General features: G+C 36.4%; 1 protein-coding gene across 1 annotated transcript in view; it reads right to left on the reverse strand.

Moving 5' to 3' along the window:
* Window positions 1-481: 481 nt before the first annotated feature.
* Window positions 482-25,684, reverse strand: part of SEC23A (Sec23 homolog A, COPII coat complex component) — a 56,333-nt gene continuing 31,130 nt past the window's right edge. The window contains exons 15-20 of the mRNA XM_002916452.4: window positions 18,385-18,462; window positions 16,015-16,176; window positions 14,012-14,098; window positions 12,365-12,520; window positions 10,675-10,740; window positions 482-2,675 (exon numbers count right to left, since the gene is read on the reverse strand). Of these exons, the coding sequence (XP_002916498.1) occupies window positions 2,586-2,675; window positions 10,675-10,740; window positions 12,365-12,520; window positions 14,012-14,098; window positions 16,015-16,176; window positions 18,385-18,462 (639 nt within the window). The 3' untranslated portion in view covers window positions 482-2,585. The remainder of the gene's footprint in view (window positions 2,676-10,674; window positions 10,741-12,364; window positions 12,521-14,011; window positions 14,099-16,014; window positions 16,177-18,384; window positions 18,463-25,684) is intronic.

The raw sequence follows: 25,684 nt of genomic DNA on the forward strand, positions 1-25,684 counted from the left end.
AGAGACCCCTCTCCAATATACACCTTTTCAACTGTGTCCTTTGTGCTAATTGTCTAAGGGAGATCTAGTATCCGACTGATATGTAGTATGCAGTGTTACCAGGGCAAAGTGTTTGGATTTTATTATGAGGGCAAAGGGAATGACATAATCAGATTTGTATTTCAGTGAACTGAAGAGAGGGCTGGAGGAGACTGGGGAAACAGACCGGTTAGAAGCCTCTTGCAGCAACCACGTGAGATGTGATGAAGATAGAAGAGCAATAAAATAGAAAACAGCAAATAGAGTCGGGTGATATCAGAGAGGCAGAACTGGTAGATTTTGGTTCCTAAAGATGTTGTGGAGAGTAAGAATTGAAAACGATTCACTGGTTTCTGGCCTGGACTGGACAACAAGCACATTCATCAGGTCCAGTCCATGGGCTAGGGAATATAAGAGGGAAGTTTATCAAGTGGGGAACTGGATAGAGAAAATGTCAGCTCACTTTTGGAATCAGCCAATAAAAGAATAAATTTATCTTGTTACAACATAATATAAATGTACACAGATGACGTCCAAAGTTGTTTTTAGAGATAAGGCCACTGGGGTAGTAAGTTCAACAGTGAATTCCAAAATAGTTGTGGACATACCGACGCTTCTCAGTGCTGCTAACAATTTAGCAAATATTCTTTATCCACTCTAAATTTCATTAAAAGGGTTAACATTTCTTTCTTCAATAATCTATTTAAATAGCTAGCAATTTAATAATAGCTAAATTATACACAAACAGATCCCAGGTGCTTTCTTTCAAATGGTAAATTAAAAGGGTATGATGATATATTTTTTCCCCCTTATCCCTTAAATACAGAGTTACTTTAGCACCTTCAGCTGTAATTGATTTGGAACTAAAGGACAGTTTGGGGGTAAGTACCCACATCACTCAAGAATAACAATGCATTCTTAAAGAGGGTAAGTTAAGGAGCCACGCAAATTAAACATGTATCATCATCACAGGGGCTTAATTCAATTCAAAATATGTTAACTCCAAAACATAATTTCCTCAGAGCAAAAACAACTACCTTGGGGAATATGAAAATGCTCTAAAATTGATTGTTGTGATGATTACATGACTCTGAATATTCTAAAAACCACCGGGCTGTACAATTTAATATGGGTGAACTATGTGGTATGTGAATTCTATCCCAATAAAGCTGCCATTTTTTTTAAATGAACGCTTTTTAATCTACTCATAGCAGATTTTATAATTGCTCTAATTTTACAGTAGGCTTCTCAGGCTTTACTAGACTTTGAAATAAGCAGGAAAACACAGAAAAAGTGTATTTTATTGGTATTTAGGCCTAGCACAGTTCAACTGAAATAAAATGGGACAGAGCAATTTATTTAATTGAATATAACATATAAACAATTTTTTAACTTTGTTTTTATATGATTGTGTTCATGCAAGTACAATCATCAAACTGTCCTAAGCATTTATCATAGCACCACCTTTTATTTGCAGTACTTGATATAAATTTCATTGTCAAACATCTGGCTTTAGCAATGTAAACATTTGCTACAAGTAAACTTTAAAAGGTAAGAGTGAATGATACTAATGAATAAATCAAAATAACACTGAGCATCACCACGTGATCCTCAACAAATTATATAATACTGTTTCAATAAGAAAAACTTAGTACATTTCACAAAATAGAAGCAAAAAAAGAGAGGAATATGTAAACTCCCAAAATAGTGTTAAAATACTGAAGAATATAATGTAAAATTTACCTCAGAAAAACAAGGGGAAACAACATAACCATGCAGTAAAAATCAATTTTGGTTTAGTAGTGACAACAGCTATTTTACTGCAGACTTCCTAAAATGCATTATGACAAAATGGTTTGTTTAATTTCTATCACCCTTTTAAAAAAAATGATCATGTTTAATCACATAAGTTGGGTACTCTATGGGAATTTCACATTTTTTTGTCAATTGTGGAACAGTTCCCCCAGAAACTTTTCATCTCTATTTTTCCAAATAACCAAAAACATTGAATTAGTTTCATGAAAACTGCCTTATATAAAGTCAAATAATTCCTAAACAAATCATCAGAAAAATAAATCTGCCTTAATAAGTACAGAAAAAGTATATGCATAAGTGCTTAAAAATCACAGATACATTTCAATGAACAGGCAAAAATGTTCACATTTATCATTACTGTTGATGATTTTGTTTATTTTCTGGTTAAAATCAAGAAACATGTCTTCAAAAAGTCAGCAAGGACATTCAGTGCCACTTTGGATTTTTCTGCAATATACAAACGAGTTATATCTCTGTAGTGCAAGGCAAACTCTATTTTTACTCTTTAACAAAATTAAGTTATAAAGACCTCAGATTTCTAAAACCAGTCATAATACTGTGGCAAGCAAAATAAATTTGTTCTTATTGCTCTTATATTCCAGCTTAATCTGTGAACATTTTTCCACATGTTGTCTCAAACCATACTAATACAAAGAGTCTAGAGAGATACCTCTGTTGGTTTCCACAGATAAAATGAAAAAGGGAAAAAAATGAAATTGAAATATTATTTCATCCTTAATATGTTTAGTGCTTCAAGCAGCACTTGACACAGCAAGTTTCTTCAAGTGATCCATAAACACTTGTAAACTAACATCATCTGTGAGAATAGGTGCTCCAGACTCCTAGAGGAAAAGAAAGATATTTGCTATGATTAAAACATAGAGTAATACCTTAAAATGTATAAGCAAATGTTTAAAACACACAAGGAATCACTGTAAGCAGAATAATGCCTATGCTCCTATTATAAGGAATCTGACTGGCCTTTATCCCTGGTTCCTCAAGGGAGAATCTACATCCTTGGAATTTTCTAATAGTGTCTTTGTTATTCATAAGCCTNAATCACTGTAAGCAGAATAATGCCTATGCTCCTATTATAAGGAATCTGACTGGCCTTTATCCCTGGTTCCTCGCAGGGAGAATCTACATCCTTGGAATTTTCTAATAGTGTCTTTGTTATTCATAAGCCTCTCCGATCACACCTGAGTTCATGCTTTGAGAGGAGACAATCAGGATGAGGGCCAGTCACCAGAAAGAACATGTGATTAGAGGGCCGGGGATTTAAGACAGCCTGACCTCTACAGAGGGGAAGTGAGGTCAAGGGAGGGAAAAGAAGAGGAAAGGAGCTGGAGATTCCGTCAATCAAGCCTGGTGGTAAAGAAACAAACTCTGGACGCCAAAGCTCAGTGGAGCTTCCTGTCTAACAAATTTATCAATATGCCAGGAGGATGACACATTCTGATTCCATGGGGAAGAACACAGAAGCTCTCTATTTGGAACCCTCCTAGACCTCTCTGTGGGGTCCCTGGTCCTTATTTGTAATCTTTATAAATAAACTGTGATCATAAATAGAGTGCTTTCCTGAGTTCTGTGAGTTGTTCTAAGGAGTTATCAAACCTGAGGTGGGGCGGAGGTGTGGGGACCACCACCACCACCAACCCCCCCCAGACACACACACACACACACACACACACACAGATTCGTAGCTAGTTGGTCAGAAGTGCAAGTGCAGGGATCCCACGTTCAGCTGGCATCTGAAGTTGGGGGCAGGCTTGCTGTGAGCCATGTCCTTTAACTTGTGGAGTCTGCACTACCCCAAGTGGTCAGCATCAGATTTGCACTGCAGAATCAGAACAGCTACATACCAAACTCAATCTTTACGGTAGCTGAGTGTTCATTTGTCTTGAATGCATTGGCACTTTATCACTACTAAGGAATAAATAAATGCCTTGGTGAGATTACTGCTGCCTGACTACTAAATAAAATTCAAATTGCACATATTTTGGGGTGCCTGGGTGGCTCAGTTGATTGAGCATTTGACTCATGGTTTCCACGCAGGTGATGGTCTTGGGGTCCTGGCACTGAGCCCCATGTCTGGCTCTCTGCTCAGTGAGGAATCTGCTTAAGAGATTCTCTCTCACTCCCTCTCCCTACCCTGCTGTTCCTCCCCCTGCTCGTGCTCTCTCAAATAAAATAAAATAAATTAGAAATTGCACATATTTTAACAGGCATTCCAGCTGGAAGGAAGCATATTTACAGTATTTTTAAATAAACTATGCTTATTGTTTTCATTCGAGTCATTTTAATTGATCTCTGTGGGTTCTAAGCAACAAGTTCTAAGTGGTTCTAAGTAACAAGAGTTAAGGAAAATTCCTACCTTCTGTTTTAATAAAAACTGTGTTGACAGAATGACTTTGGTAATCTAAACTATAATAGTGAAATTCTATTGTAACAAGAAAAAGGTTTTCTGAAAGACTTTATATCTGGATTTTTAAATTTTTCACCTCAAACTCAAGTTCTCATTTATAAGTAAATATAAAAATCTAAAACAAGAAGTTAAGTAATTTTCAGAGATCAGCAAGTGGGTAACAAATAGGAGATGGGAATTTATAGCTCTTGTAAATTCTAGCATGGCACTGCCACAGACATGCCATAACCTCTCCTGAATAAAGGAAAATCAATTTTATTATGTGTTTTCATACATTAATTATAAAAACTTGATAATGAAGGGAGACAACAGCACTGGGAATAAGAGCTTGGAGTTTGGAGCCAGACTGCATGAGCTGAATTCCTCACTCAGCCACTTCCTGCCTATATGACTTTGAGGAAGGTAAGTTACTTAACCTCTCTGTGTCTTAGTTTCCTCATTTGTAAAATAAGGATTAACAACAGGACCTATTTTATATGGTTGTTATAATGATTAAATGAGTTCAACTGTGTAAAGAAACAGAATAGTACCTGACACACACAGCAGGAATACAACATATTTGAGCTATTATTACGTCTTTTGAAAAATCTATTATAACACTGAACTATTTTTCCCTATTGTCCATTCATAGTTAACACAGAGAAGCAAAGGTCTCAAAAATATGACAGACTAATAATAACCTAGTTGCTCTTGCTTTTTTCTTTCTGTAACTATTCCTGATTTTCTTTCAATTTACACGTTTTCCACCTCAATTCACCCAATCCCAGATCTGTTTCTCCTGGTCAACAAAAAATACACATCAATTTTCTAATTTATATACTGTAGAGATCTTATTTGAAATTATAAATACTAATGCACAACTCAAACTTATCAAAAATTTGCAGCTGACTGATCTTAATTTTTCAACTGCACCTTTTTTTCTCCTCAAAATATATCCACGATTAGGCAGAAAGATCCAAGCTTTCTATCACTTAAGTGTATGAAGCACTAAAGCAGTGGGGAAACAGTGTTGCAGCGGTGCCCTCTTCAGGCCATCTATGGATAAAACTTACCACTAGGTACTTGATTTCTGACAAAAAGAAAACTGAAGTGTAAGATTGTATAATTTTTAGCAAAACGCCTGGCTACCAAGTTAACTCCCTAAATTTCAATCATCAATTTAGCTCAGTGATTAAAAATCAGATTCTCCATTCAGAGTGGTCTAAGTCAAATCCAGACCCTGCCACAGTTTAGCTATGTGATCTTGGATAAGTTACTTAAGCTTTTTAAGCCTAATTTCCTCTTCTGAAAAATAGAATTAACAGTAACCATTTCATAAGAGTGTTTTAATGATTAAATAAGAGTGCATAAGAAGCTTAGCATAGGAACTAAAACAGTAAAGATTCAGTTTATTAGTTATTACTATGATTATATCTATAAAAATATTAAAATAATTTCTCTTACAAAAAGCATAGGTTAAGAAAGACCTTAGGGCTCTCGTTTATGTCTCTAATACCTCTAGTTCCAGGTCATAATAATTAAACTTCAAAGTTTAAAGATTTTCTTTCCCTAGGTGGCTCAGTTAGGCATCCAACTCTTTATTTCAGTTCAGGTCATGATCTCGGGGGTCAAGGGATGGAGCCCCACATTAGGCTCAGCACTCAGCAGGGAGTCTGCCTGAGATTCCCTCTCCCTCTCCTTCTGCCCCCCACCACCTCGGGTGTGAAAGCGTGTGTGCTCTCTCTCAGATAAATAAAAAAATCTTTAAAAATAAAATATCTTTAAGGAGAGACTTATTTTTCCCCATTGATAACAAGGAAAACTAATAACTAATTTACTGAATCTTACTGTGCAAATCAAGCACATATTATTAAACTCTGTAACAGACAAAGAAAAGGCAAAGTAACCTATAGTTTTCAACTACGACCCCAGAATGGCGTCTCTCCATGTTTAACAGCTCAATCAATTCTTTGTAAGCCTACCAACTACATCTCCATGTTGTAATTTATTTTTTTTAGGTAGACTCCAAACCCCAGTATGGGGCCTGAACTCACAACCTTGAGATCAAGAGTCACAAGCTCTACCGAATGAGTCAGCCAGGCACCCCCATGTTGTAATTTAAACCCAGAAAAGCAAGAAGCAAGTTATTATTTCCATGAACTAAACTATGCTTTTAATGTAGAAGTTCAGCCACATCGATCTATTTTATTTGGTCTGAATTAATGTGGGCTCACAACATTTTGTTAAATACATTATGTAAACGGCAACAATCAGCTAGAGGGGAGGAACAGCTACCCCCTTTAGAAAAGGATTTCTGTATTCTTCCCACAAGCCCTAGACCACCAGAGACCCAGAGGTATTGCCTCTTCACACTGAGAGTATCAGATTTTCTTAAAAGAGCTTCACTCATTTGTTACTCACCTGGCCCCTAATAAGGGCATTTGATAGGGGACCCCCAATGAATACTACTTTAAAGCATCCTTTAACCTCTCCGTAATGACTAATCACCATTTCCATGAACTTTATTAACTGGTGCTACTTTCCTATCTTCTTGCAATTATCTTTTTTTTTTTAATTTCTTTTTTTAAGATTTTTATTTATTTATTTTAGAGATGGAGAGAGCGGAAGCAGAGGGAGAGGAAGAAGCAGACTCCCCACTGACCAAGGAGCCCGATGGGGGGCTTGATCCCAAGACCCCGAGATCATGACCTCAGCCGAAGGCAGATGTTTAACCAACTGAGCCACCCAGGTGCCCCGCAATTTTCTTTTCCTAAGCTTCTCTTAAGTTGTGAGATCCAGAACTAAATCCAATACTCAGATGACTCAAGCGTAATGGAAAGGCTGATTCATGGTACATTCTGTATTCCAAAGTCCCATGCCATAGTAGTATACTTGGCTTTTTGTTTCAGGGAAAGTGGAATGGTGAGGGTGATATTGATAATGCAATATATGGGCATAAATTTTTCTCTCTCACATGCTATGTACCCCCTTCCACACTTTTCAAGAGTAATAAGCTCCTTTCCTTGCTATAAAAACCTTACCTTTCAGGAGTTTTAGACCATGAATTCAATTTATTTATCTTTATCATAAAGGCTCCTTAACTCTTAAATACCTCCACAAAGCTCCCAAACTCTAATCTCTACTCCTGACCAAANAATCTCTATTCCCCTGACCAAATCTATTATGCTCAATATATGTTATAAATGAGATAAGTTCAAGTTGGGACATGTTGCTTATGAAATGTCTACGGGAAGCTCCAGTGATGTATAACAGAGTTATGGAAAAACCAGTCTATAGCTCAAGGTGAAGCCAAAAATCTATTATGCTCAATATATGTTATAAATGAGATAAGTTCAAGTTGGGACATGTTGCTTATGAAATGTCTACAGGAAGCTCCAGTGATGTATAACAGACAGTTATGGAAAAACCAGTCTATAGCTCAAGGTGAAGCCAGACCAAAGGTGGAGATTTGCAAGTTAGCCTCGGATGAAAGTTGAACCCATGGGGGTGTATGTAATCACCCAGAGAAACAACGTATGCAGAGAAATCAGGGCAAAATTTTGAGGCACCTCTATTATTTAAAGGGAAGAGGCCTTAATCCTAATTACTACTTATTCTACCCAGCCTGGACCTAAGAGTCATTTAACATTACTGTAAATTATTGCACTCCCTTTATAATGTGTCCATCTTTCTTATCTCCAGTGCTAAATCACCCCCAAAGTCTTTCATCTTTGATGCAATGTCTGAACTACAAAGCATGGTTAAAGAACATAATGGAAGCAAGCTCTAGAAATTGTTAGTAAATAAAATGGGCCCTCACTGCTAAAAAACCCTTTTATTCACTTGCTGTTGCTTTCTTGTATTCCTTATAGCTGTTTTTAAATGTTTTCTATTTTCTAGTCCTTTAACCCCAGCATGTCTCACTCTTAGTGAATAATCCACTATCACTGAAAAGAAACAGGCAATTACCCAATATGAGCATTCTGTCCTCAACATCCCTCTCTGTCATTACCCTTCCTACCTTTTGCTTCTGCAGAAGGAAACGTCCTGCCTCTTTACCAATGCTTCAAATCACACTGTCTGCTTCTGAAGATCTTAAACATCTATAAGCTGTTGATTTGTCAGCCTCTTACACTTGCTCTACAACAGATAAGTTCTGTGCCCTTACCCTAGTAAGAATCATCCTTCTATCCTACTACCCGAACTCAGACTAAATTTGCAAAAGAACCATTTACACTTACAACCTCCACTTCTTAACCACCAATTCCTTACAATCTATCTTGTACTCACCACTCTATAACTGCTTGCCAGGGCCACAACTGACCTCCTAGACTTCAAGTCCATCCACCCTTTTAACGTCTTCATCCTCCTTTAAGGTCTGCAGCATCTCAGAATTTGTTAACCCCCTTCCTTCTTTCTATAAAGCCCTCCCTCACCTAGTACGACATGGTATGGTATTCTTTTCATTTTCCTTCCACCTCTCTATTTATAAAATACTCCTACCACTTGTACTTCCTCAAGGGTTTATCTCATCCTTCTTTTGCCTCTCTACTCTCTCTTTGAACAAGTATCCACTGTGATAACTTTAGGTATCACTTGTCCATGATCAACTTTCACGCCCTTGTCCTGATCACCAAACCCAAATTTCTAACAGCCTGCTCAATTTGGCCATCTAGATGTTATCTCAAATTCAGCGTGCCTAAAATGAAACACTTTCTCTCTGCCTTCCCACTTACTGGCACATGCTCTCCTAGTTACCCAGGCTCAAAATCCTACATTACCTTGTTCTCCCTCAACTACTTATTTTTTTAAAAATTCAAACTTATAGAAAAGTTGAGAAAAAAGTACAACGAGCACCCACATATCCTGTACCTAAATTCACTGATTACATTTTGCCATATTAGCTTTATGTTTCTATATATGTTTCCTTTTCTTTCTTTTGTTGAATCATTTCTGTAAGTTGAAGACGTCATGATATTTTACCCCCTTTAGGATATACCTCCCAAGGTCACGGACGATCTCCTATATAACCATTAACAGTAGTATCACAATCAAGAAATTTAATAATATTATACTAGTAGCTGATACACAGTCCATATTCAAATTTCACCATTATCCCAATCATGTTCTTTATAGTTGTTTTCTCTAATCCAGAATCCAATCAGAATTCAGATTTTGCATTTAGCTATCTTGCCCTAGAGTAATTTTTACTTTCCTGCAACTTCTAATCAAATCTCACTGGTTCCACTTTTAAAATATCACCAAAATCATTCCTTTTCACCATCTTGCCTTCATTGCCCTCACTTAGATTACTTCAAACTATAGTTTCAACTTATAGACTGCTCTCAATTAATCTTAAGATTCAACTATATTATCTAAGACTCAAATTTGCCCCTGTCCAAAAACCTTCAGTAACATTTTATTACTTACTAAATAAAGACTCAGCTCCTCAGCATTCAACCTGGCATTTAAGATCCTCCACAATTTAGCCACACAATACATTTCCAGTTTATTGTTCTATTCATCCTACGTGTGCTCTGTATCTTACTTGGTCCACACTGTCCTTTACCTGGAATTCCTCATACAATTTCTACTTCTTGAAATTTTAACCATTCTAAAAGGAAATGTTCCCTTTTCTGAGCTCTTTCCGGATCACACATGGTCTCCTGCTGTCAGCATGTGCTCTCTTCCCCTCTTCCTCTTCTAACCCCTGTAATATTTTATATCTTTCTAAAAAGAACATATCTCATACTGATTCATATTTTAATTACTTAGATATGTATCTTATCTCTAATGTTAAACTACCGGCTCTTTAAAAGCAGAGATGATCAAAGTGATGAATCACTCAATTCTACTTCTGAAACCAATACTACACTATATGTTAGCTAACTAGAATTTAAATAAAAACTTGAAACATTGAAAAAAAAAAAAAAAAAGCAGGGATGATCACTATGTACCTGAAAGTACCAATACAGAGTCCAATACATTGGATACTTGATAAATATTGATATATTGTACCAAGAGGTAGGACTTCTAACAAATCAAAATACATTAACAATGATTTCCAGGCCTCCTACCTCTCTTGTTCAACTATAATCCCTGACCTCTTCCAACTTATTATGTGTGGCCTTTTATAGTTCATGTCCTAGCATTAAGCTTAAATCATCACTTCCTATCTTACATTATACACTATATTGCTTTTTGTCTCAAGGGTGTAGTCCTAAACTAGGAATAGGAAGGAATTCTACCTATTTGAAATGATCACTTTTTACTTTCTATGGTGCCACCAAATGCTAATTCTATTTCCTACTCATTTTTTCATTACTTTTCCAAAAGAAATCATTAGCAGATACATAGAGAAAAATGTAGCTCTCACTAAAATAACAAACTATAAATAACAAAAGAAATAATTTCCAAGATCCACTATTTACACTTACCTGTCCCCAGGCATACATATTATTATGAGTCTGGGAAGGGTTGACTTTTGAAAGCAGGAAACGAGCCTTAAAAACAAAGAGGAAATAACATTATCTATCAAAAATAGATTTAGTCAATATGAGCTGAACAAATACATTATGCGATCTAAAATCAACTTTAATATGTTTTGATAAGGTTAATTTTATTAAAAGGCAACTTAAAAAAAAAATGAACTAAATTTTGGAAATATGTGGGCCGCTACATGTTACAAATAAATGCACCCTCTTCTCTCCAAATCATACATTCATAAAAACAAATAATAAACTGTTGAATCCAAAACTCAGCATATAAAATTTATGTGTGCAACAAGTACAAGATTAGTGTGAAATTTACTAAACACTTGGTCTGAAATGCCATCAGAGATTTGAAGTACTAAGTACTTTTACTTCAAACAATGACTTTCAAACTTTCTTAAACTGTAGGCTACTCCATAAGACAACTTATCCACCATTTTAACCATCTCTCCACTAAGCCTTATCATCATGAAAACCAGAATAAAAGAGGAAAAATAGCACTACACGTGATGAGACATCAATGAAAGAATTAGGCATAAATTATTTCATACTGGAAAAACAGAGGCAGTCATAGCTTTTGAAATTTTGTATCACACAAAATCTTTTTCTAATCTATGCCTAAGCAGTTTAACACAAGAACACTGGCTCCAGAATCAGAACACCTAGATTTGGATGCCAGCTTCTCCATGTACTGTGTGTTTCCTTGGCCACAAGTAACTCAAGTCTCAGTCTTATTATCTGTAAAATGGAGATAACAAAAGGACTGTTATGAGGATCAAATGAGACAAGGTGTGTAAAGTACTAACAGCTTTGCAAATTCTCAACACATAGTAGCTCTTATTATAAATACAACAAAACCCTAAAAGTAAGTAGCTATCATTTCTGAGTAATAGTTACTAATATTTACCACCTATTTTATAATACTGTGCTAGGCACTAGGTAAGCAATAATGAATGAAGCAAGGTCCCTGCCTTTAGCAAATGAAACAAACTTGTATTAACCTATAATTAATTTATTATAGCTCTAATAAAATTACAAGGGAGAAGTAAAAATTTTTTTAAGAGCTTATGTTAAGAGGTCTTAAACCTAGCCTTCTGAAAGGTCCTGAAGGGCCATGTGTATATGTACATGGACCTTATTTAATTCTCATAATTCTAAAAACCCCAAAGTCTTTTGTAATCTAATGCTTTCCTATTATATGACATTTTCTAGAAAACTGAAATGACAGAATGAGGAAAACAGAAAAAATTATGTTACCGCAAACTTCATAGACTTCTTCATGAAATAAACTGATTTAACAAAATTATACTGAAAAAGGTACACTCAATTTTTTTCCAAGTTGTTGTTCTTGCTCCACTAAAGCTAACGCGCCACCATAACGTCATCCCGGCTCTGTTATTCAATCTAGGCTGGTGGTAGAAGGTAGGAGAAACTGCCAGCTTTAGCCAACTGGCCAATAATCACTGCTTTGCTCTCAATGCTAAGGCAAAAAGGAAGCATATTCTCCCTTGTAAACCTTCTTCTACCCATCTCCTTCCTCTTTGACTTGCCTTGTGAAGCAGTCTTTTCAAATGAAGGTCAGAAGGCAAGTAGGAACAACTCATTACAATACCAACAACAAACTGACGGCACTTACCTGGCTCCCTCCATGTTCAGTGTCGATGTATCTTGGCATTGGAAATCTGGAGTGAAGAATCTCCTGTGCATCATCCACCGGGGCTTGGAGAAGATGGCGGAAGTTTTCATATTCTGGCATGTCCTGGTATCCTGACTTGCGCCACTGTGCAATGGTCTAATTTTAAAGCAATTAAAGAAATTATTACTTTTAATTTCTTGCTTATCCAAAAACTTTAAGAGGTTTTTTTTCAAGGGAATTAATCTTCAGAAAATAAGAAAATTATAAATCATTATTTCATTTATCAGTTTTTAAATCAAGAACACTAATTTTGGTATTCTTGAGTAAACAGATGCAAAATTAGAATATTTCTTCTCCTTTAAAAGTAAAAAGAAATAACAAACCAGAAAAATGTTTAAATACTACATTTATATTATTTGCTAAAATCTATCTAAGTTTATGATAAACAAGGGGGGTTTTTGTTAACAGAAGATTTCCCAGAGACTTCAAAATTAACCACCTACTATTATAAAAGTCTTTATCAATGGACTTACGTTCTGGCAAGATATATAAACGTAAACACTTTAGTAATAATAGCAATAACATTATAAAAGTAATATACCTGTAGAAGAGCATCTGAATCAATTCTTTTATTACGGTAAATGCCTCCAAAAACCATGTAATTAAATCATCCAAAAATTTAAACTTGGCTTGGTTTCTAACTTAACTGCATCAGTCAATATATACTCTCCATGGCTTTATATCTCTGCATTTAACAGAGGAACACTCAATAGGCATTATCCTTAAAAACTGAAGGATAGTAGTACTGGTATCAATTAAAAATAATAATTAATAAATCTTTTAAAAGGCCTAGATCATATTACTTAAAAGGATATTTTGAGTACACTTCCACAATTACAGTGCAAATCTAAAATCATTTACAATTAGAACAATTGGAAAAATAAATATGCACAAGTTACTAGAATTCCAGACTGTAAGTTTGAGAGTGGGTCTGTGAAAAAGAAATCTCTGTATCTTCCAAGGCATCCAGAATACAATGCTTTCTTAGACAGAGGAAACATTTAATTACTGGCTGAATGAATAAATGCAGGAATGAACAAAGTTCTGCTAAATACCTGGATTAAAGCTTAATGGCTATTCAAATATTCTGCTCTTTTCAATCATGTCCCATTCCAATTAAGTAAAGGTATAAATCTTAATTTTAATTCACTTATGCTTTGAATGAGTTTTCAGATCATGTGGAATATTTTTTAAATACTTTAAATGCACCAAATGGAAAGCTTTTTAAATGATTAACATGAAATAATGAAAGGGAGAGCCTGCCTACTGACAAAAGGCTTTTCCCTTCTCGATGTCTCAGGTAAAACCAAAAAGTATGGCATGCCTATGTATACATCAATGCTCTTACTTTCCCAACACTATGGTTTGTGCAAAATCCATTTATCCAATTGTACATGGACAGACAAAACGATCACAGGTAGGTCAACTGCAAATGAAGTCTAAAAACCTGTGGCAGGAAGAATCGTATTTTATATGTATTTTATCATAGAGGAAACAGTAGCCATATGGTAAAGAAGAGGAAGCTTCCATGAATAAAAAGACTCTATTGCACATACTTGCACAGCTTTAAATGCTATGGAATCTTACCTCACCATGATAAATCAAAATCTGGAAGAACGTGTCCATGAGAAGAATGCGATCTGCAAGAATGCTGCTGCTGTCAAGAAGAACCGGCTAACAGAAGAGAACAATGAGAGAAGAGGAAGATGGAAAAATAAATTACTTAAAGTCACAAAACAGATCTTTCCAGGATATCTTTAAAATTTTAAATTTATACCTCATAACTTAAAAACATCTTGTTACCATGAATTCTTACAGTACATTTTAATTTTCTGAGAAATCACAAAAACGGAAGTAACAACTGAAAAACAGGGTAGAGCCAAGAGGAAATCAGGGTTAACTCCTAAGCCTGATGACGGCCCCATTGAGTGAGAGGGGAAAGGCTTGGGAAAGAGCAAACTTGGAGATGGAAAAACAGTTCTGGGTAGGAAATGTAAGGGAGTGGCCAGAACTAATGACAGAAATTTGGGTATCACGTGCATGAAGATGGTAATTAAAGCTATGTGATTATACTGCAGCACAGTATGTATCACAGAGCAAAAGCCAGAGACTCGGCCCCGGAGCATGCTAACACTTCAGAGTTCTGAAAAGAAGAAGTCAGCAAAAGGAAACTGAGAAGGAACAGGCAGTGATTAGGAGGAAAACTAGGTATTGCAGGTGTCAGAGAAGCTTAAAACAAAAGGTTTTTGAGGAGAGTCCTCATTAGGTAAATTAATGCTGTCAAGAGTTCTGGAAAGACATAGGACACTGGTGGCCTGGTAAGAGTTTTTTCAGTGTAATGTTAAGGACAAGAATCTGAATCATGTAGGTTGAGAAGAGAATGTGAGGCGAGATCATCATATAGACAACAGGTAACTGAGTTCAGCTGCAACTGAGACCAGAGAAATGGGTGGCAATTAGACAAAATGTGAAGTCAAGGGTGGTTTGTCTCTTGGTTTTTAACGTGAATGTGACTCGGGTTTCTATGTTAATGGGAACGATCCAGAGGAAGAGTAAGTGATGAAAGAAGAAAGAGAATAACTCCAAAAGCAAAGCCTTAAGTAAATGAAGCTAATGGGATTCGTGGATTAAATGGAAAGGTTGGAATTAAACAGGAGCAGACAGTAGGGATTGTGGGATTCCAGATTTCTTCTAAACACTAATCTACATTTTCCAGATATCTACAATTAAAATGTATTACTCTGAAATAAAAAAAAAATCTCTAAAACTCTTTCCTGGTTCAAAGAACTATAAAACCAAATACATAGCTAGACCATCACATTAACAATATATATTTTCTAGAAAAGTGGACACTATGACAAACTACTAAAAACAATTATAGTAACAAAATGTTTTATACATTTTTTTACAGAACAATGAATAAAGGCATCATGAAAGATCATTAATCAGGAGATATTACAAATATTCTCTTTATGCTGACCATTCTTATATATTATTTTCAAATACAGCATTACATACTCTTAAGTTTTAAAACAGACAATTTTAACTACAAAATAGAAAAACTGTTTAACAATTGGTTAAAGTAAGTGGGACAGTTTGCTAAGAAATCTAAATGAATGACTTTATTATCACCTTTCTAAATATACATCTTTATAATCAACGGTATCTTATGTTCAAAAAAAGCTACAGGAGAATGAGATGATATTTAAGCAAGATGTTTTGTTGAGACAGAATGTCCAAATTATCAGACAGTTTACTCTGGAATAAGCTACAGGTTCTAGAACCATCACTACCCTCTGGACACTGTTAAAGACATAAGAATAATCATAAGCCCTAGAGAATTTGATCAACCAAATAACTACACAAATTCATCTTAAAAGTCTCTTCCACCTCACTTTTTACATTTTTTAAATGATTTCCTAGTGCAACTAGGCATATAGTAAGAACTCAAATATTTTTAAGTGAATGTAACTTCTTGAACTAAATTCTTATATTTAGTAACTATATTTCAAGAAAAACTTAATTGTTTTCACTTTTTAATGACACACATCACAGTAACAAAACCAATTTTTGTTTTCTGCCTCTCTTACCTCCGGGGGTCCACTAAAAGAATATGCATACAGAATAGGCTGAATCATGATTAGGGACTGGGTCAAATCTTGACGCATAAAATGATGACGATAATATGAACTCTCATCAGGACTATTGTTAAAAACTTGTAAGAAAGGAGATCTTCTTAAATGAAACATGAACTACAAGAAAAAAAACACGTGAGATAGCTTTTACTGATTTTACTGCAACAGCTTACTATTACAAAAACATTTGATTAGAACTATCAAGACAATAAAATTAGTTATAAGGACATTCTAAATTGTATTCTTAAGAATTTTATTCACAATCTTTATCAGTTACGTGAAAATATAATTTAACAACAATAAAAAAAATTAAAGTAAAAGAGATGACTCAAAAGGAAAACAAGAATAAGAACAAAAAACTCCTTGCTTGGATCTAAGTTATCCAGAGACTGATGCTACATGGTGCATTCTCAGCATTCTTCTGTTTTTATTCCTCATCTCTCCAGCCACATCTCTGAACTTTTTTATTACTATTCCTTACCACCATCAAAAGACACCAAGAGAACATAAAAATAGATTAACAGAGTTTCTATTTTTTGAGAGCTCCCAAAAGTTGCGCTGGGAAGGGTCTGCATTGATTTAAAAAAAAAAAAAAAAAGGACTTACATATACCCACTTGTTTCTTAATATTTAAATTCTTCCTTATCCCTAAGAAACATTCTTTAGACATTGTTTCATTCCTTCTTTCTCCTTTCACTTTCCTTCTACCCACTCCTCATGTGAAAGAGATCAAAAAGGGGAAGAGTCTGGCCTGAATAAAGGACAGCTACATTGTGCTTTGATACATTCAAAGGTCTCAGATACAATCAACAGAATCAGCTTTCCAAAGAACTCTCATTTGTCTTTCAGTTACTTCTGTCCACTTCCCTCCACCCTCAGGGCTCAAGTGCCTACATGATGCTCCTGCCGGGACTCATTCCACAGGTCTCTCCCAGCACATGTCACTCAGTAACACTCTCATTCCTTTTCTTTTCTCAGTGATGAGAGAGAGGCTCTCTCATCCTTTACCACTTCAGCCACTCCTGTTTACTCACAGCAATGTGTAATTAGTAAATCTGGGGGTAGATATTTTAGAAATAAAAACCTTCCCTAAATTTAGTCTATGTTACCTTTTAGAAGAGCATCAGGCTTTAAAAGCCCAAAGAAAAAAAATTATTTCTGGGTCCTCCGTGATTTCCAATAGATCAGAAAAGATGAGAGTCCCAGATCTCTCGAGAAATCAACTATCAAAAGCCTAAAAAGAAAGCTTGGAGTTGGAAGAGAAGAGAAAGAAAGGAAAGTGTTCAGCATTCAGTCAAATACTGAGGCTAATGCTCACATTCTCTTTCCTATTAGTTTCTGCTACTAATATGAGGCTTGAGAAAGGGTATTGCCTGCCTTAAGACAAACAGACTCTGCCCTTTCCTAGTTCTCCAAAACTGCAACCAGAAGTTTAGGGACACCTCCCTGTATAAACATGAAGTTTCTACACTACAGATCAATAAAAAATAAGAGTATTTCTGAAAACAAAGTTGAAGATTTGAGTGACGTATTCATGGGCAAAATTTTGAATTTCCACATCTCAATATAATCATCCTTCCAGCCTAAGCTAAAATGCCACCTCTTCTATAAAGATGTATCACACCATTTGCTTGGAAGGATTCCTTTAAGTTCCCTTTAAATTCTGTGTATCTCTCATAGCATTTCTCTCTTTCTGTTCTGTGTTATGTGTATTTCAGATCTCACCCTTCAGACTGAAAGCTCCTTGAAAGTGAGATTCGTGTCAGTCATCCTTATTCTCCTGAAGTTCCCTGCATAAAGACCTCAGCTGAATAAATGTTCTGTTATTCATCATATAAACAACCTAGACTTCTAAAAATATCTATCAAAATAAGACAGGTAGATTCTACAACCCAAGTGGCAAAAGTTCTGTAAGGTAAATCGAATTAGCTTCTTTTCTATTTATCTGGTATATCCCCACAAAATTGTTCTATAAGACTAGCTGACTGGTCAAGTGACTTTCTTTCAGTGCTACTATAATTAGACAGAGCCCTTGTATCAGATGGTAAGCTAATCTACCTGACACCTAACTCTACTCCAGAGTAGGGCTCCAGTGCAAATTTCTTTCACCACAAATAAATGACTGTTTTGAAGGCCATCATAAAAATACTATACACTTTTCAATGACTACTCAGGACAATTTTAATTTTTTAGCTATCCCAAAACTTAAAACATTACCAAAAGAACAACCCAATATAACAGGTCGTATATTCTTATACAACAGAAAAAGGGAGACCCAATGCTACTGTCAACACTAAGAAAAGAACATGGACTTTATCTACTCACCTGTGGATAAAGGGAGAAAGTTTCTGAAAATCTGAAGGAACTTGGATCATCTTTGTGATACTCTCCAAATTTCTGACACTAAATAAAATAAAATGTGTTAGTAATATATTCCCTGGCATACAGCTAACCTTCTTGCCTATTATTCCATTTTTTAGAAGTTATCACTCTTGCGGTACCTGGGTGGCTCAGTTGGTTAACCATCTGCCTTCGGCTGAGGTCATAATCCCAGGGTCCTGAGATTGAGCCCCCAGTCGGGCTCCCTGCTCAGCAGGGAGTCTGCTTCTCCTTCTCCCTCTACCACTCCCCCTGTTAGTGCTCTTACTCTCTCTCAAATAAATAAATTAAAAATCTTTATTAAAAAAAAGTTACTACTCTTTAGAAGGCAGATAGTTGATATGGGATAAAATTGGAATTTATTTATAGACTTACCAAGAGAAGGGTTACACCCAAAGAAATACATTTGATTTTGAGAAGCAAACAATACGTTGCTCTACTGCAGTAATGACTCATCTTCGATGTCTGGATTTTTTTAAAGATTTTTTTTTAATTTGACAGAGATAGGGACAGCCAGCGAGAGGGAACACAAGCAGGGGGAGTGGGAGAGGAAGAAGCAGGCTCATAGCAGAGGAGCGATGTGGGGCTCGATCCCATAACGCCAAGATCACGCCCTGAGCCGAAGGCAGACGCTTAACGACTGCGCCACCCAGGCACCCCAGATGTTTGGAATTTTTTAAACTAAGCATCTCTGATAGCAAATAAAGAGCTCTTAGATAATAGGCCAAAAGAGCTCAACATGTGCACCTTAAGACTGCCTAAAAAGACAACAGCCTACTGACAGGAAGATGCAACTATCAAAATACCATAGCGGTTACAAAAAGCAAGTTGATGATATAAAACTCTACAATAGCAACAATGCCAAAAAAGAAAGAAGAGGGGCGCCTAGGTAGCGCAGCCGTTAAGTGTCTGCCTTCGGCTCGGTGCGTGATCCCGGCGTTCCGGGATTGAGTCCCACATCGGGCTCCTCCGCTGGGAGCCTGCTTCTTCCTCTCCCACTCCCCTGCTGTGTTCCCTCTCTCACTGGCTGTCTCTCTGTCAAAATGAATAAATAAAATCTTAAAAAAAAAGAAAAAAGAAAATCTGAGATGAACAGGTAGACTGGTAAACAAAGAACACAAAGGCAGAAATTAGAAGGAAATACAAAGTACATGGAGGCACATACATTGGCAAGTGAGAAGCCCTCCGTGATAATGTGACAAAGGCAACTAAATAACTAAAATAATCCATATGAGAAAGTGCTGAGCACAATGACTAACACTAAGCACTCAACAAACATTAGCTTCCTCTCCCTGTTCTTGCGCAGTCACCGATCTGAAAAAATTTTTATAGTACTTATGTAACTGCCGTATATCCTGGCAATGTTTGGCATAGTACTCACGTATGATCATGAGCACAAATAACAAGTAAAAACTAGCAAAGCGTTCACTGCTATAGTTAGTGCAGCTGCCTTTGCTTCCTGAAATGTTCAACTGTAGGATTTATGTAGTTATCTGTGCCATACAGAGCACACAGAAAGGCATAACTGGTTTGATCACATTTTTGGCTTCCAGGAAAAATCACTTCAGAACCCCTGTCATGCAAGAAAAGCGATGGTTGTAGAGCTAATCCTCAGAAAACAGATCTTGGTATCTGGAAATAAGAGTACTGTTGTCTTCAATGCCCCTAATAATACTTCACTGATCAATTTATAGATTAAGAGAGTAATCTTCACTGTACAGTTATGATAGCCACTAGCTACATGTGGCAATTTAAATAAATTGAAATTAAATAAAATTCCACTTCCTCAATTGCACTAGCCATATTTCAAGTGCTCAACAGCTATATGTGGGTAGTAAATATTTCTGTAATGGGCAGTGCAGATTATTGGACATTTTCACCATTGCAGAAAGCTCTCCCAAATTGCTGATGTATCAAATACACTTGAAATCTAAAATGGCAAATACACTGAAGATTCTGCGAGCAAAACCAGTAGTCACACATTATTCAGAACTATTGATCACATTACAATATACACATTTTAAATTGTGCCTGGAATTCTGTTAAAATAAAGCATTAGGAAAATCTGATGTTACGATTAATGAAGGTAACATTGTTGACTTTTATGCTTGGGTAACCAGGGATGCCCAAAAGGCTAATTTTTACAGTGGGACGTATTTGATACTTATGTCCAAAATTTTTGCTTGTATTATGAACATTTATTTTCATATCACTAAATATAATCTATCATTTCATTTTTAATGGCTGACTAGCATTCCATTATATTAAAATATATATCATAACAATCTTAACCAATCTCTCATTATTAACATTTCTATTTTTCCTGTTATAGCTCTAGAATAAATTCTTAGAGGTAGAATTTCTAAGTAAAAGGCAGTTTCTAAACTTCTTTTTTTTTTTTTTTTAAGATTTTTATTTATTCGACAGAGATAGAGACAGCCAGGGAGAGAGGGAACACAAGCAGGGGGGAGTGGGAGAGGAATAAGCAGGCTCATAGCGGAAGAGCCCTGATGTGGGGCTCGATCCCATAACGCCGGGATCACGCCCTGAGCCGAAGGCAGACGCTCAACCGCTGTGCCACCCAGACGCCCCTAAACTTCTGATATATGTCATCAACTGCCTTCTATATACATAAGGTTATACAGATGTTTATAAAAGTTGTACAGTTCATACTCCAAACCTACAAGCTATGAAGCTATTTCCCTGAATACTAACCAATTTTTAAGCATTATTGTGTTTTTCTAATTCTTACCAGTTTGACAGATAAAAATCGTTATCTTGTTCTATTTTCTAACTTTGATTACAAATAAGATTGATAATTTTTTTTTATGTTTACTGGTCACTTGCATTCCTTCTTTGCCTAATTTGTAAGTGTGTGTGTGTGTGTGTGTGTGTGTGTGTATACATATATATGCATATATATATATATGTGTATATATATATATATACACATATATATGCATATATATATATGTATATATATGAAAATTTCCACATTCTGTTATACATGTAAGAATATATGAGGGATGCCTGGGTGGCTCAGTCATTTGAGTGTCTGCCTTCGGCTCAGGTCATGATCCCAGGGTCCTGGGATTGAGTCCCGCATCAGGCTCCCTGCTCGGCGGGGACTGCTTCTCCCTCTACCTGCTCTGCCTGTTGCTCCCTTGTGCTCTCTCTCTCTGACAAATAAATAAAATAAAATCTTTAAAAAAAAAAAAAAGAAAGAAAGAATATGTCATAGATATAAGTCACACATACAAATTGGCATTAAATTTTGATAATGGTATTTTTACCACACAGATTTTTTTCTTTTTTTTAGATTTTATTTATTTGAGAGAGAGAGGGAGAGAGCACAAGCTGGGAAGAGGGGCAGAGGGAGAGGGAGAAAGAGACCTCCCATTGAGCAGGGAGCCTGACACAGGGGCCGAAGGCAGACACTTAATAGACTAAGCCACCAGGCGCCCCTACCATACAGATTTTTTATTTCATTTTAATGTAATAAAACCTTTTATTTTTTTTTAAGAATTATTTATTTATTTTAGAGAGAGCAGTCGCAGAGGGAGAGGGAAAGAATCTGAAGCAGACTCCCTGCTGATCTCAGAGCCTGACGCAGGTCTGGATCCCACAACCCTGAGATAATGACCTGAGCCAAAATCAACAGTGGGACACTTAACCGACTAAGACACCCAGATTCCCCTGTAATAAAATCTTTTCATATTTTTATTTAACGGCTCTTACTTTTTATTTCATGTTAAAAATCCTTCTGCATCAGGGGCACCTGGGTGGCTCAGTCGGCTAAGCATCAGCTCAGGTCATGATCTCAGGGTTGTGAGATCAAGCCCTGCATCAGGCCCCATACTGGGTGTGGAGCCTGCTTAAGATTCTCTCTCCCTCTGCCCCTCTCACCCTCCCTCTTAAAAAAAAAAAATCCTTCTGCATCCAGAAGTTAAATGTGTATTAACATATTTTTTGATAAAAATAGCCAAACTTTACCACAGATAAAAATATGAAATTTGTAAAACTTCTTAAAAACACATTTCTAATCTTTGAGTTACTTTTTTTTTTAAGATTTTATTTATTTGTCAGAGAGAGAGAGCACACAAGCAGGGAGAGCAGCAGGCAGAGGGAGAAGCAGACTGCCTGCTGAGCAAGGAGCCCAGATGTGGGACTCGATTCCGGGACTCCAGGATCATGACCTGAAACAAACGCAGATGCTTAACCAACTGAGCCACCCAAGCATCCCACTTTGAGTTATTTCTTTAAAAAATTTTTGAACACTTATCAAGTGCCCTAGCATTAATTACTAGAATCATGAGGAATAGTCCTTATTCACAATCTAACCAAAACACTAATACAGATGGGAAAAAAAAAAAAAGATTGAAGAATAAAGGAGGTATATCAAAGATCCATGGTTTGAGTTATTTAGAAGTAATAAGATTGGGCAGATAAAGCAACAATATAATTTTCTTGAAGAAAATAACAACACTTACGAGAAATCTAGTCCTGTCTTTAATTCAGTAACTATATACACATAAAGGCAGACACATAAAAGGGTCAAAGCCTAACCTTTGTAAGAAAATGGTAATGACAAATGAGGTCATCTTTAAAAACAGCACAACAGGGGCACCTGGGTGGCTTGGTCAGTTAAGCATCCGACTCTTGATTTTGGCTCAGGTCATAATCTCAGGGCTGTGAGATCAAGCCATCAGGCTCTGTGCTGGGTGTGGAGGCTGCTTAAGATTCTCTCTCTGCTTCCCCACCCCTGCTCTCCCTCTCTCTCTAAAAAACACAAAAAACAAAAACAGCAAAACTAAAGTGCCTCATTCCACTCGTATAACAAGAAAAAACCTAGCTGGGGTAGGATTTGCTAGAAAAGTCCCAAGGGTCTTAAACAAGAGAGGTTTCCTGGGCCAAGCTGAATCAGATGAACTGTTTATCCACTATAGCTAGTAGCACAGCTAAAGGGAAAATACAATTTGTGGTTAGTGGGTAAATCAAAGGTCAAAGATGAAAAAAAAAATCAAATATCAAGTTTAAGTTGTAAAAAGGGTGTCATTCAATAGAAAAGGTCAGGAGTCAAAAAAGTAAGGAACAACAACAAAAAAAGGTAAGGAACAGATCCATGAAGGTGGGCACAAAATGGACGACCCAAACAAGAGACTCTGGATGGAGGGAACAAATCAAATGTTGATACCACTACCTTAAGTGATTATGACCAAGGGGAGCCAAGGGCTTACATTAGAAGTGTCACAAACAAATGTGGTACAGCACCAATCTGGCCATACATTGCCCATTATCTACAAAAGAGTTTTTAAAAAGATGTTTGGTTTTTTTAGAAGATTTCTTTATTTTAGAGAGAGACAGAGACAGAGCATGAGCGGGAGAGGCAGAGGGAAAAGAAAGAGAATCTCAAGCAGACTCTGTGCCGAGCATGGAGCACAATGCGGGGCTCGATCTAAGATCCTGAGATTACGCTCTGAGCCAAAACCAAGAGTCGGCCACCCAGGTGCCCCAAAAAGATGTTTATTTTTAACGAAAATTAGCCTGAGTCATCAAGAAAACAATTATATTCACTATGTCAAATTGAGGCAAGAAGTTTGCTAGTATAATTTCATAGATTTTTTTCATTAGGAAAAAACAAAAAGTTTAGTACCTGAAAGGTATTCTTAACCCCTTCTCTATCTGTGTTATAACTGTGACAGCTGAAATTTCAGCAGTGGGGAATCATTCAAAAAGTGAATCCTAGAACAGCCTGATCTGTAACTAAGGTTCACTGGTCATCACCTAGAGCTTCACTTCCACTGTATACTAATTTGATTCAATCAATTAAAAGAACGTAAAGATCACAATCTCACCACTTTTACCATAGATGAGGGTCTCTTAGTCACTATGGGTTCTATAAGAAACTGTGTTGTTGTTTTTTTTAATTTGTTTTTTGAACTTTGCATACCATATGTTGCCAGCCACAGTGATAGACAGTTTCCAAGTTATCCTGTTAGCAATTTCTTTTATAGACACCTTTCAGTCCCATGTGTCAGTATGCAGGACTATGTTCATCTGGAGAACTCCATTCTCAGTTTTTGACATATGATAAGGGAGGCCACCAATAACTGGTGAAAGCTATTTTGCACAGAAAGCAGGGCACTAGTCTGGTAATGTCAGCCTCTCCCTCGAATTACCTCCACCAACTTCCTCTTACACACATTTGCCAACTGCCTTACAGGAACAGACAAGCTATACTGGTGTGACAGAAGATAAAGAGTAAAATTTTCATCATGCCATGACTCACCTATTCTCTATCCCTGGAAGGCTTGTGCTGTTGTAATGCTATAAAATTGCAGAAATGTGTTGTAGGTTTTGTCATTTTGTACTTTTTGCAACTGTCTCTTAGCTCTTTACAAGGCCATTCTGTTTTATATCTTAATAGTGTTTGTGTTTTACAAGCATGTCAAACAATATAGCAAATTTTTAAGTTTAGGTGTGAGATAGAAGAGAAAGATTCAAACATAAGCCCACAGAGAATTCTGAAGAATTACAATCTTCTGAGTCATTTCACTACACTTAGGCAATAAGGGACACAGAAAAGGTCGAACCTTAACAATGACAGCAGTGGGTTTTATGCAGGCTGATAACCCAAGTTGTACTATTCAGTTTTGTGTCACATGTAATAACCTACAAATGCAGTAACAGTTCTAGCAAAACAGCAAAAGTACTTTACTACAAACCACAGCCTTTTGGTAAATAAAGGTGCTGATTACTTTAAAGACCTTCTTCTCAAAACAACAAAGCGTTTATTAAAACAAAGTCACACTCATTGAAAGGCTCAGGAAGCAAGCTATTTCAGATTACTAACTTCTTACCCAGAAAAGGAAAAGTCACAGAACTAGTAACAGATATTTTATAATATAGATATAATAGATATTACATATAATACCAATATATAAAATTATACTAAGTAAAATGCAAGGATAAAATGCAGTCTGAGGGGTGTCTGGGTGGCTCAGCTGGTTAAGCTTTCGACTCTTGGTTTTGGCTCAAGTCATGATCTCATGCCTCGTAAGATCAAGCCCTGTGTCAGGCTCCCTGCTCAGTGGGCAGTCTGCTTAAGACTCTCTCCCTTCCCCCCCACCCCCCTCACACAGGTGCTCACACTCTAAAATAAATGAATCTTTAAAAAAAAAAAAAAGATGCAGGGCGCCTGGGTGGCTCAGTTGGTTAAGCGTCTGCCTTCAGCTCAGGTCACGAT

This window comes from Ailuropoda melanoleuca, chromosome 20, assembly GCF_002007445.2.
Source record: "Ailuropoda melanoleuca isolate Jingjing chromosome 20, ASM200744v2, whole genome shotgun sequence".
NCBI classification, from domain to species: domain Eukaryota; kingdom Metazoa; phylum Chordata; class Mammalia; order Carnivora; family Ursidae; genus Ailuropoda; species Ailuropoda melanoleuca.